At 43.2% G+C, this 13,042-nt stretch overlaps 1 protein-coding gene across 1 annotated transcript in view; it reads right to left on the bottom strand.

The window, feature by feature from the left end:
- The window catches only part of TMEM67 (transmembrane protein 67), a 959,807-nt gene that overhangs the window by 689,850 nt on the left and 256,915 nt on the right, over positions 1 to 13,042 (bottom strand). The window contains exons 10-11 of the mRNA XM_033932787.1: positions 3,358 to 3,464; positions 3,194 to 3,268 (exon numbers count right to left, since the gene is read on the bottom strand). Of these exons, the coding sequence (XP_033788678.1) occupies positions 3,194 to 3,268; positions 3,358 to 3,464 (182 nt within the window). The remainder of the gene's footprint in view (positions 1 to 3,193; positions 3,269 to 3,357; positions 3,465 to 13,042) is intronic.

The following is a 13,042-nucleotide window of genomic DNA, read 5'->3' on the forward strand; positions in this document are numbered from 1 at the left end:
GAAAAATTAACATCCATGGAAATGAGCCTTGAAGATGTACGCAGGCAGATAGAAAAACTAAAAACTGACAAATCCCCGGGTCTGGATGGAATCCATCCAAGGGTTCTGAAGGAATTAAAGGAGGAGACAGCGGAACTACTGCAGCAAATTTGCAATCTATCCCTGAAAACAGGCATGATCCCGGAGGACTAGAAGATAGCCAACGTTATGCCCATCTTTAAAAAGGGATCAAGAGGTGACCCGGGAAACTACAGGGAAAATGGCGAAAGCACTGATAAAAGAAAACATCAATGAACATTTTGAAAGAAACGAACTTCTGATAACCAGCCAACATAGTTTCTGCAAGGGGAGATCGTGCCTAACAAACTTATTGCACTTCTTCGAAGAAATTAACAAACGGATGGACAAAAGAGACCCCATAGACATCATATATCTAGATTTCCAAAAAGCTTTTGACAAGGTGCCCCATGAATGCCTACTCCGGAAACTGAAGAATGAGCATGGGAAATTGGACGCCGCGCACTTATCAAGCTCAAGGTGTGAAAAATAACAAAAAACATGCAAATGACACCAGCGCAAGGTTATAATAATTATAATTATGATTTATTGAGTTATTGTTTATATTTTTCCATTATGAGACTCAAAAGAATAAAGCATAATTACTTGCATTAACAGTTGCGCTAGTGGGAGATCGTTATAGTTGCCAAAATGCTGGCCTTCTGATAACGAGCTCAGTTCAATGTTTTGAGACACTCCATTATATACTTTTGGCTCAGTGTGACATCATCAGTTTGACAGCCAATAAAAATCAACAAAGGAGGTGTTTAAAAGTTAGACAAAGAAAAAAGTTTCAGAAATCACTTTTGATCTGTTTACATTCATTTCTGAATATACATTAACATTTTATAACATTTCCAATTAAGAGAAATCTGCAAACGTGCTGAAATGTTCTCAGCTTGCCTGTCATTGTTAAAGGAAAAGAGGGCTCTCTGAGCTGACAGTTTCACACAGAAGCCTTACTAGAAGAGAAGGAGGGGCTGGTTTTCCCCCTTTCTATGTTAGAGACTGTTAATTATTTCCAGATGTTGTTTTAGGATTTCTTTAGGTTGCAAATATATATAATATGTTTTTTCAAAACCCATTCTTTTGTTCAATACAGTCACACAATCATTCCAGGGGCCCCCTTTCATTCATTCATAACTTGATTCATTCATATTTAATACCTGTTATATCTTAGTTTGGGATATTTCTTCCTAGCTAGCCTAAGGCACATCTGGTATCAATTAACACCACGATGCTAGGAGCGGGAAAACTTTGCACAAAGAAAAAGCAGAGAAAACAAAGCAGACAGAAGGTCACTGACACAAAATGGATTCCAAAGCACAGAAAATATAGCAAAACAGAGACCAAAATGGAGTCCTTATATCTCTTGATTTCCTTCATGATCTAGCCTAATAGCAAAGTACATAAAAAGAATATTATTATGCTTTCCCTTATATTAATCTGTAGTGTGTTTTTCTGGCTTTGACTGCATCCATATTCATATTTATATTCACCTTTTTCGTACGCTTCTATTTGGGCGTGGCCTTAACTGACACATATGCTTGTATATAACTAGAGTTATCCAGAATCATACGAAAAACAGGCACTTTTGTAGAAAAACTCCACAAAATACTGCACTATCATGTTCTGATATCCATTCCATTACTGTCCCATAAACATCACCCTCTACTGGCCACGAACCACTACTCCTCAGAACCATGGGGTGGAAGGAGACGTACATAGATGAATGGTTGGCAGGTAGAAAACAGAGGATAGGAATGAAGGCCACTACTTGGACTGGAGGAGAGTCATGAGTGGGGTCCCGCAGGGCTCGGTGCTCGGGCTGCTGCTATTTAATATATTCTTAAATGATCTAGAAACAGGGACAAAGTGTGAGATAATAAAATTTGCAGACGACACCAAACTATTTAGTGGAGCTTGGACTAAAGAGGTCTGCGAAGAATTGCAAAGGGACTTGAACAAACTAGGGGAATGGGCGACGAGATGGCAGATGAAGTTCAACGTTGAGAAATGTAAAGTATTACATGTGGGAAACAGAAACCCGAGATACAACTATACGATGGGAGGGATGTTATTAAATGAGAGTACCCAAGAAAGGGACTTGGGGGTAATGGTGGACATGACAATGAAGCCAACAGCACAGTGTGAAGCAGCTGCTAAGAAGGCAAACAGAATGCTAGGCATAATCAAGAAGGGTATTACAACCAGAACGAAATAAGTTATCCTGCCATTGTATCGGGCGATGGTGCGTCCGCATCTGGAGTACTGCGTCCAGTATTGTTCGCCGTACCTTAAGAAGGACATGGCATTACTCGAGAGGATTCAGAGGAGAGCGGCGCGTCTGATAAAGGGGATGGAAAACCTTTCATACGCTGAGATATTGGAGAAACTGGGTCACTTTTCCCTGGAGAAGAGGAGACTTAGAGGGGATATGATAGAGACTTACAAGATCATGAAGGGCATAGAGAGAGTAAAGAGGGACAGATTCTTCAAACTTTTGAATAATAAAAGAACAAGAGGGCATTCAAAAAAGTTGAAAGGGGACAGATTCAAAACAAATGCTAGGAAGTTCTTCTTTACCCAACGTGTGGTGGACACCTGGAATGCGCTTCCAGAGAGCGTAATAGGGCAGAGTACGGTACCGGGGTTCAAGAAAGGATTGGACAATTTCCTGCTGGAAAAGGGGATAGAGGGGTATAGATAGAGGATTACTGCACAGGTCCTGGACCTGTTGGACCGCCGCGTGAGCAGACTGCTGGGCATGATGGACCTCAGGTCTGACCCAGCAGAAGCATTGCTTATGTTCTTATGACCTCTAAGTCTAGGACGGCCCACGTCCCACCCAAATCTCGCCCTCGACACTCCTCCTAAAATGCCCCGTTTAGCTCTGGGTGTACTGCAGCACTGTGAAGGCTTAAGTTGTTTTTAGATATGTCTAAAACCCGGTTCAATTAACAGCACTTGGACAACTTGTGTTACTGATCGTTCAAATGCCGATTTAGGCCGATATTTCGATGTATTTCTGTTTCGATTATGAACGCAATTGTATCATTACAACCCTACTTAGTAACAAAAATGAGAAATCTTAGATAAATCTTGTATAAACAAAGGGTGAAAACATTTTACTTACCAGCTGTCCAAAACGTATAGTGGTTACTACTCTTGAAGGAAAATTTTGTACAATGCTGAAACATAAACCTCCAGTCTGTAAAACAAAAATTTTGTTTCAAGTTTTTGTTGTTACAAATTTAAATTTTAAAAAATCTTACAATTGGTATCGCTGTAATACTTTACCAGAATATTTGGTTGATTGCAATCACATGACCTGCTTGTATTGATAAAGGTCTGTCCACACCTGACACACCTAAATAACATAGGACATTCAGAAAAGAATCCAAATGATTAAAATTTAAAATTGCTTCTACCATATTTTTCAAACAAAAATAAATAAAATTTACAGTAATAAATTATTTAGAAGTTCCTGAATGGAATAAAAAAGTTTAGGTTATTAATCCTTCATTTTATTTTTAAAAACAAAAAATTCAGTCTCCAAAGTATCTCATTACACTAAACAGCAATATCACCATACAGCCAGCCAATCTTGTCATCCTGTTCATTTTATCAGGTTAAAGAAAATGCAAAATATACATTATATTACATTACATTAGTGATTTCTATTCTGCCATTACCTTGTGAGTCATGGTAAGCCTCTGTGATGTGGTCGTATTTTTTCAGCGAGTAGATGAGTCTTAGGGCTGTGTTTTGTATTGTTTGTAGTTGTTTTATCGTGGTTGCTGGGCAAGGGAGATATAGTATATTGCAGTAGTCTATTAGGCCTAGGATAAGAGATTGTACCAAGAGTTGGAATTGTTTTTGTCGAAAAATTTTCAAACTTGACTTAGGTTTCTCATAGTTGCGAATGATGTTTTTATTACTTTGTTGATTTGTGGTTGCATGGTACAGCCTCTGTCAATCAGTACTCCAAAGAGTTTTAGTGTAGGATGTATGGGGTTTGAGATCAAGTTTATTACTAGGTTTGTTAAGGTTGGGGTTTTGCTGTTTTTGAGTAGGATGAAGTTTGTTTTGTTGGGGTTAAGTTTTAGTTTGTGTTCTGTCATCCATGTTGTTACTGTTTCAAGTGTTCTGTGTATTGTGCCTATCATGGGGCTGCTGGTTGGTCGAAGGGGAGGAGAATGGTGATGTCGTCCGCATAGCTGTAGGAGGTTAGGCCTTATTTGTCTAGGCAGGAGCTGAGGGAAGTGATGTATAGATTGAAGAGTGTGGGTGATAGAGGTGAACCTTGGGGTACTCTGCAGAGGTTGAACCATGGTTCTGATTTTTCTTTGTTTGTTTTAACTCTGTAAGTTTTGGATTGTAGGAAGCCTTTAAACCATGATAGCACTTTGCCTGAGATTCCTATTGAGTCTAGAGTTTGTAGAAGGATGTCATGGTCCACCAGGTCAAAAGCTGCAGAGAGGTCTAGTTGTATGATCAGCATTTTCTTGCCTGTGCTGAGGTGTTGTCTAGCGGTGTCTATGAGGGTTCCTATTAGGGTCTCAGTGCTGTAGTTGGTTCTGAAACCAGACTGGGTGGGGTGGAGTAAGTTGTGGTTTTCTAGGTATAAGGTTAGGGTTTTAGCTACTGTTACAAACACAGCACCAGCACTAGTTTTGCCCCTAATAGGATCCGGTGCAGAAGAGCTGACCAGATTGATTCTGGCGGTCAACTTGAGGCTGACCTCCCTTGCCCCTATGATAAGAGCAATAGTGATCCGGAGCAGAGGCAGGCAGACTGGCAACAGCAGCCTCCAGTCTATAATGTAGCTAGAAAAGCCACAGAGAAACTAGCTGCACCTAGAAAACCCAGGCAGGGAAAGGCTGCCTTAGAACCAAAGCCCATCCCTCTCTACAGGCTGAAGGGGATTGGCTCTGAGCTGTTTAAAAGCAGGCTGAGACAAGCAGCAGGAGGAGGAGCGAGTGACCAGGGTGAGTCACTCCCACAGCCCAAGGCAGGTGAGGAGCCGTGGAGCCAAGCAGCAGAGCCAACTGTTCCAGATTGGCCCATGCAGGAGGTGGAAGAAAGCCTCCCCACCTCAAACTTCCAGATTCCGGATTGTGTGGAAAGCATGGAGGTACAAGTTGCTGGTCCTATGTTAGAGAGCCAGACAGAATGTACGGACATTGAATGAAGGAAGTGAGTAACTGGGAAACAATTAGTGTTTTGTGTTTTTTTTTTCTCTTTTTCTTGTGCTTTCCTTCTGTGCAAGACAAGCCTGAAGAATGTGCTATGTGGTTGGGCTTTATGATGATTTTTGATTTAAGGATTATACTTACCTGAATTCTAACTATTGGATTTACTTAAAGCCAAGTTTGAGAACTAGAAACTAAAGGTGGAATATTTAAGTTTATGTTTGAACTTTGGAAATCCTGCTGTGGCTCCCGTTCCTGAGAAGCTAATTAGCTTATCTCCCTCAGCTGTTTGTTTTTGCCTTCACGAGGTAGCTGAAGAAAAGCTGAGCTGTTTGCAAGGCTGTGCTTATTGCCTAAGGAGGTATCCAATATTATTTATAGCAAGAGTTTGTTCTAAACTTTACATGACTGCTGAAATCTTCTGTTGTATGCCTCTAACAATTAGTGCTGGGAGAAAATTTGAATTGTGTGTGAACACCAGTATAAAGCAATTCTGAATCAGAGTACAAGATCTCAGGAAAAACCAACTACATGAGATTGCTGTTTTGTTATATCTTTATTTTTGCAATTGACTTTATTTTGGAATGAAATGCAAAAAGTGATTTCATTTTATGTTGCATCTTTTTGACCACTGGGTCAGAATAAACATCCTATTCTTACTTGAAGAACTTGGTTTGACTAGTGGTATTTTGAAACCCTTACTTACCTTGTCTCTCCCAGGCCTAGGCAGTTGCCTAGGGCCAACTGAAAAGTCCTGAAGGTACCCCTGGTTAGAGGGGACACGCCAGAATCCCGGTGTTTGTCACACGAATAGCTCTGCGCTGAGGAGTGTATGTGACATACAAGGCCTTCCATTAGCTTGGCATAGAGTGGGATTGAGGCTATGGGTCTGTAATTGGATGACTGATCCGTTGGTTCTTTGGGGTCTTTTAGGATCGGAGTTTGTATCCATTGTAGGAGCTGGGTGCGGAAAAGTGTACTTGAAATTTTCAATAGGTATGGGGGCAGTGGTTAAGGTCACAGGCTGCGTGGCTGTATTTATTATACAGTTTGTTGAAGTCTGACCATTGTATAGGTGAGAAGTGTGACCATGTTCTGCTGCTAATGATTCCTTCTCTGTGGGGGGATTTGAGATCTCTTCTAGGTGCGTGGGTGTTCCATTGAACGTGGCTCTGATAGTTGCGATCTTGTTTTTGAAAAATGCGGCTAAGAGAGTGGCTGAGGGAGGGGGGGGGTTGCTATTGGTCTGATAGGGTGTGGTATCTGTGAATTGCTTTTTTGTGTCTTGGGATCCTTTTCCTATTTGCTTTGTATAGTATGTCTTTCTTTTTTCTTTCAGTTTTTGTTTGTATTTTTGGTTCAGTAGTCTCCATGCTGTTTTTGTAGGTTCTTGGCTATTTTTTTCACCATTTTCTTTCTAGTTGTCTGCATTGCCTTTTGAGTAGGAGTAGTTCGTTGTCGAACCATTTGTCTGATTTTCTATGGATTCTGGTTTTGGGTTGTTCTGGGGCTAGTTCATCTAGGGTTGCTGTACTTAGATGGCTCCATTGTGAAATTAAATCTTTGGGTTTGCAGTCTTGGATTCTGGTTTCTGCTTTTGTCCAGAATATGGTGGGTTCGATGTATTTACGTGAATTGTAGGTTATTTTTTGAGTTATTGGTGTGCTTTTGTTAATGGTCCAGTTGATTTTTCGAAGGAATAAGTATAGTGATCTGACCAGAGTGAACGGTACCAGCTTCCGTTGAGGTTTGAATTTCTGGTTGTGTGGGTTGTTGGGTCATGTAGGCTGCTATGTCGAGTTGGTGTCCTTTTTCATGTGCGGCTTGAAGGTCTAATATTTTGTATGTTAAGGCCTCAAGGTATGAAAGTAAGGTTTCTACTTGTTTGCAGGATTGGTTTTCTAGGTGGAGGTTGAGGTCTCCTAGGATTAAGTTGTAGGTTGTTGTTAGTGAGTTTCGGTATATATAATCTTCAAATTTTGGTATTGCTGTGTTCCAGTTTCCTGGAGTTATGTAGCAGAGTATGCATGTTAATGTTCCTTTGAGTGATTTGCTTGAAATTTGACAGGCTAGTAGATCCATTATGGGGTGGCTGTTTTGTCCTGTATTTTTAGGTTTATAGTGTTTCTGGCTATAATGGCAATTCCTCCTTCTCTTTTATTTTCTCTGCAGACCATTGTTATTTTATGACTCTTTAGGCAGACTTCTGTTATTCTGGGGGCTGAATCAGAGGTAAGCCAGGTCTCTGTGAGGAAAAGGCAATCAAGGTTTTCTTCTACTATCCAGTTTTTTATGTATTCTGTCTTGGGGCCTATGGCTCTGATGTAGAGAATGACACGGTGACAAAATTCATCACCGTTCCCGTCCCTGCGGATAACCGCGGGAAATAATCCCATTTCATTTTTTAGTGTCTATTTCAGCATCAGTCCTTCTACACCAGCATTCTTCAAAGCAAAGATTGAGGGTCAGTGGTTGTGGCCATTCATACTCTGATTCTTCCCTCTCTCCTTAAAGAATGACATGAAGATTGTTTACCGCGGTTATCCGCGGGGACGGGAACGGTGATGAATTTTGACACCGTGTCATTCTCTACTCTGATGTTCACGTATGCACATGTGGGAGTGGTGTAGTCTGTTGGACTGTTGTGAATTGTTTTTGGGTAGATGAGTGATCTTTAGTGGGGTTGTGTTTTGGTCTTGTGAGGGTTTGTCGGTCTTCTTCTTGTTGTTTGTGAGGTGGGTTGGAAAGTGTATGTCTGATAGTTTGAGTTTCTGTCTATTGTGAGTCGCCTGGTTGGTTGGGTAATTCCCTTTGAATTTGTTATAGTTGGTATTGGGGAGATGTTGTTTGCAGTTGCCTTCCAGTTGGTCAGGAGCAGGGTAATCAGTAGGATAGCTTGTAGATGCTTTCGTGGTTTAGTTCTCCTAGTGGTGCTAAGTGTGGTGGATATTGAAGTTGTAGGGAGTAGTGAGGAAGATCTTTTCTTCTTGGCTTGTTGCGTGCTGTTGGTCTGTGTTCTGTGTCGTTGTAGATGGGTAGTGTTGGATAGTAGGCTTAGGATAGTGTTGGATAGTAGGTTGGTGGCTTAGAGAGCGTATTGGTTTGGTCACTTTTTGGTCGCTTCGCAAAGGCACTCGCTAAGGCGCCTTTGATGTGCACCTTAAATGGCGTGCCAAACAGCTGCGCGCCGTTAGGTGCTGAGCCTTTTATCTGGCTCAGCGACTAGCAGCGGTGCGGAGGGGTGGAGTGCTTTCCCATGCCTGAGTCCCACAGCTCCACATACAACTACTAATCATTTCTATACTGCTACTAGATGCACACAGCATGAGGCTGATTCTGTATAGGACAACGGTCTCAGTAGCCGTCTAAGAAGTGGTTGAGAATCATGTACCGGCATCCTAAACAGAATCGTGCCTAACCCCATGCCTCCCCCGATTCTCTAACTGGCTCCCATGTCACAGGCATCAGTTAGAGAATCGTGCCTTAGCCGATCACCTATCTTTGCTGAAGGATCCCTTGCCATCAGCTGATCTCGGCAAGGTAATCCCCGATCAGCTGAGCAGGCAGGACTTCTCAAAGCCGCACTTTGGAGAGTCCTGCCAGCTCAGCTGATCAGGGGAAATACCTCTGCCACAATCAGTTGTTAGCTGCAGCAGAGGACCTCCAACACATATCCCCAAAATCATCAGGATTATGCCCACACTCTCCTACAGCTGACTCTCTCAAACCCCCCCAACACCCCCTTCAATTGTAGTCCTGCAGGATGCCCACTCCCTCCTGCTGTTGACCCCTGACCCTCCCTCCAAATGAAGACAGACAGAAGGGATGCCCACTCCCTCCTGCCATTGGCCCCTTCAATCCTCCAAACCCCCCTAAATGAAGACTGGCAGGAGGGATGTCCATTCCCTCCTGATGACATCCTCCCCAAATCCCTGACAGCCCCAGCCACTGAAACCCTGCGAACCTTAACACCTCAAAAAACCTCTGAACCTCAACAACCTCCCTGACACCCCTAAGCCCACCCCGACACAATCCTCCACCACCTATGGGAGGGGCCTTAGGCATCTAAGTGAATCAGGGCCTTAGACCCTTCCCCTGTGCATCCTAGGATATACCAGGAAGGCATTACCAGGAAGGATATACCAGGATATACCAGGAAAGCATTACCAGGAAGGATATACCAGGCCTGCCATTTTGAAGAGGCAGGCCTGCCAGCCAGAGGGAGAAGGCATCCCTCCAACTGGCCTTTCTTCAAAAAGGTACGGGGTGGGGGGGTGTCAGGGTGGGCTTAGTGGTGTCGGGGGATGTTGAAGTTTGGGGAGTGTCGAGGGGTGTTGAGGTTCGGGGGTGTCGAGGGGAGGTGTTGAGGTTCAGGAGTGTTGGGGATTTAAGGATGGGGGCAGATTTTGCACCTTCCACTGCAAACTTATACATGGAATGGACTGGAGGAAGGTCACTGGACTGGAGGAGGGTCACGAATGGGGTCCCGCAGGGCTCGGTGCTCGGGCCGCTGCTATTTAATATATTCATAAATGATCTAGGAACAGGGACGAAGTGTGAAATAATAAAATTTGCAGACGACATCAAACTATTTAGTGGAGCTCGGACTAAAGAGGACTGCGAAGAATTGCAAAGAGACTTGAACAAACTAGGGGAATGGGCGACGAGATGGCAGATGAAGTTCACGTTGAGAAATATAAAGTATTACACGTGGGAAACAGAAACCTGAGGTACAACTATACGATGGGAGGGATGAATGAGAATACCCAAGAAAGGGACTTGGGGATAATGGTGGACATTACAATGAAGTGCGCAGCGGCCGCTAAGAAGGCAAACAGAATACTAGGCATAATCAAGAAGGGAATTACAACCAGAATGAAAGAAGTTATCCTTTCGTTGTATCGGGCGATGGTGCATCCGCATCTGGAGTACTGTGTCCAATATTGGTCGCCGTACCTTACGAAGGATATGGCGATACTCGAGAGGGTTCAGAGTAGAGTGACACGTCTGATAAAAGGTATGGAAAACCTTTCATGCGCTGAGAGATTGGGAAAACTGGGACTCTTTTCCCTGGAGAAGAGGAGAGACTTAGAGGGGATATGAGAGAGACTTACAAGATCATGAAGGGCATAGAGAGAGTAAAGAGGGACAGATTCTTCAAACTTTCGAAAAATAAAAGAACAAGAGGGCATTCGGAAAAGTTGAAAGGGGACAGATTCAAAACAAATGCTAAGAAGTTCTTCTTTACCCAACGTGTGGTGGACACCTGGAATGCGCTTCCAGAGGGCGTAATAGGGCAGAGTACAGTACTGGGGTTCAAGAAAGGATTGGACAATTTCTTCCTGGAAAAGGGGATAGAGGGGTATAGATAGAGGATTACTGCACAGGTCCTGGACCTGTTGGGCCACCACGTGAGCGGACTGCTGGGCATGATAGACCTCAGGTCTGACCCAGCAGAGGCATTGCTTATGTTCTTAATCCACATGGATTAAACATTCCCCTTTTTCTTCTTGCATCTATAAATGGTTCCGATATATAGATGATATATTAGTTTTGTGGGAAGGCAACATAGAGCAGTGTTTTTCAACCGCTGTTCCGCGGCACACTAGTGTGCCGCGAGATGTTGCCTGGTGTGCCGCAGGGCCGCCGGGCCCGGAGCTTACAGGGGGCCCGAGGCAGGGGCGCCAGTAGCTCGCCAAGGCAAAGTGAGTCGATCACCCAGGACTCACTTTGTCTTGGCGATCTAATCCACAGTTCTTCAACCGCCGGTCCGCAGGAAATTTTTGCCGGTCCGCGCAGGACCGGCAAGATTGACTCATTTGAACTTCCTGCCGGTCCACGCAGGACCGGCAAGATCAGCATCGGAAGTCTGCGCTGGGCCGGAGAGATCTTGGGGAGCCTCCGACAGTGGCTTTCTCCCCTCTCTGCAGCTCTCCTTTACTTCCCAGCGCAGCGATTCACGAAGGCAGCCTCGGGGCTTTTGCTGAGTCGCGGCTGCCTCTGATGATGCAACTTCCTCTTTCCTCAGAGGTGGCGCGACACAACAAAGGACCCGAGGCTGCCTTCGTGAATCGCTGCGCTGGGAAGTAAGAAGAGCTGCTGGGAGGGGAGAAAACCACTATCAGTCTGGGAAGCTGCTGGGCAGGGGGAAAAAGGGACAGCTGCTACTGGAAAGGGAGAAGGAGAGATGCTTCTGGGAGGGGAGGAGGGAAAGGAATCTGGGAAGCTGCTGGGCAAGGAAAAAAAGGGACAGCTGCTACTGGAGAGGGAGAAGGAGACGGAGAGATGCTTCTGGGAGGGGAGGAGGGAAAGGAATCTGGGAAGCTGCTGGGCAAGGAAAAAAAAGGGACAGCTGCTACTGGAGAGGGAGACGGAGAGATGCTGCTGGGAGGGGAGGAAGGGAAGAGAGTTACTGCTGGACAGGAGGCTGGGAGAAAGAAAGAAAGGGGGCAGGCAGGGAAACAGAAGGAAAGAAGAGAAACAGAAAAAAAGAAAGAAAGGTCAGGGAGAGAGGAAGAAAAAGTTGGGGGAGGGAATAAGGTGTGGAGGAGAGAAAGCATACAGGCTGATAGAAGGGAAGAAAGATTGGATGCACAGTCAGAAGAAGAAAGTGCAACCAGAAATCACCAGACAAGGTAGGAAAAATGATTTTATTTTAAATTTAGCAAAGTGGAGGCAGTATTACCACAGTTTTCAAAGGAATTTGCCCAAATAACTTAATAGTTAACTGGGTAAATTCCCAGAGATGAAAACTTCCCTTCACTTACTATGCACAGTTCTGAATTTATATCTGCTGTCTATATTTTACAATATGGTCACCTTTTACTAAACCGCAATAGTGGTTTTTAGCGCAGGGAGCCTATGAGCGTCAAGAGCAGTGCTGGGCATTCAGCGCAGCTCCCTGCGCTAAAAACTGCTATTGTGGTTTAATAAAAAGGATGGAGGGTATATTTGTCTATTTTTGTATGCTATAAAAACCAAATACAGAGAGAGACTGAGAGCTGTTGACGAAGAGCTACGTGTGTGTCTTTCTTCGATTCCAGCCAGAATATCAGCTTTGTGTTCAGCCAAACAGGCCCAGGTTTCGCACTGAATAAAGTATTTTATAATTTTTATAATTTTTATTTCATAATAAAGTAATTATAAAATACTTTCTTTGTGTTTATTTGATTCCTATTCAAGAGAATTACTTTATATATAGTCAATATAGGCAGAGAGTTAAATTTTTTAACATTTTCTAATGGTGGTGTGCCTCGTGATTTTTTTCATGAAACAAGTGTGCCTTTGCCCAAAAAAGGTTGAAAAACACTGACATAGAGAATTTGAAAAGATTTGCAACTTGGCTGAATAGATGTGATGCCAATATTAAATTTACTATGACTTTTTCTGATTCCAAGTTGTTTTTTTTAGATCTTATAATCATTCAAGAATTAGATCATTTCAGTTTTGATGTACACATTAAGCCCAGGGACAGAAACACTTTTCTAGATTTTAAAAGTGATCATCCAGTGAATTTGAAGAAGAACCTTCCTTTTTCTCAGTTCCTACGCCTTAAGAGAAACTGTTCAACAAATAGCATATTTAAACAACAGTCAAAAGCGCTGGTACAGAAACTGTTAGCTCACGGTTTTAAAACGAGCTTTCAAATGTGCTAAATATTACAACAGAGAATGGTTGTTACAAAAAAGTAAAAAGAAACAAAAGCATTACACAGATGAGACATTGACCTGTGTGTTAAGATACTTAACACAAGGTAACACAGTAGCTAATATCATCAGAGAAAATTGGAA

This window comes from Geotrypetes seraphini, chromosome 2 (genome assembly GCF_902459505.1).
Source record: "Geotrypetes seraphini chromosome 2, aGeoSer1.1, whole genome shotgun sequence".
NCBI classification, from domain to species: Eukaryota; Metazoa; Chordata; class Amphibia; order Gymnophiona; family Dermophiidae; genus Geotrypetes; species Geotrypetes seraphini.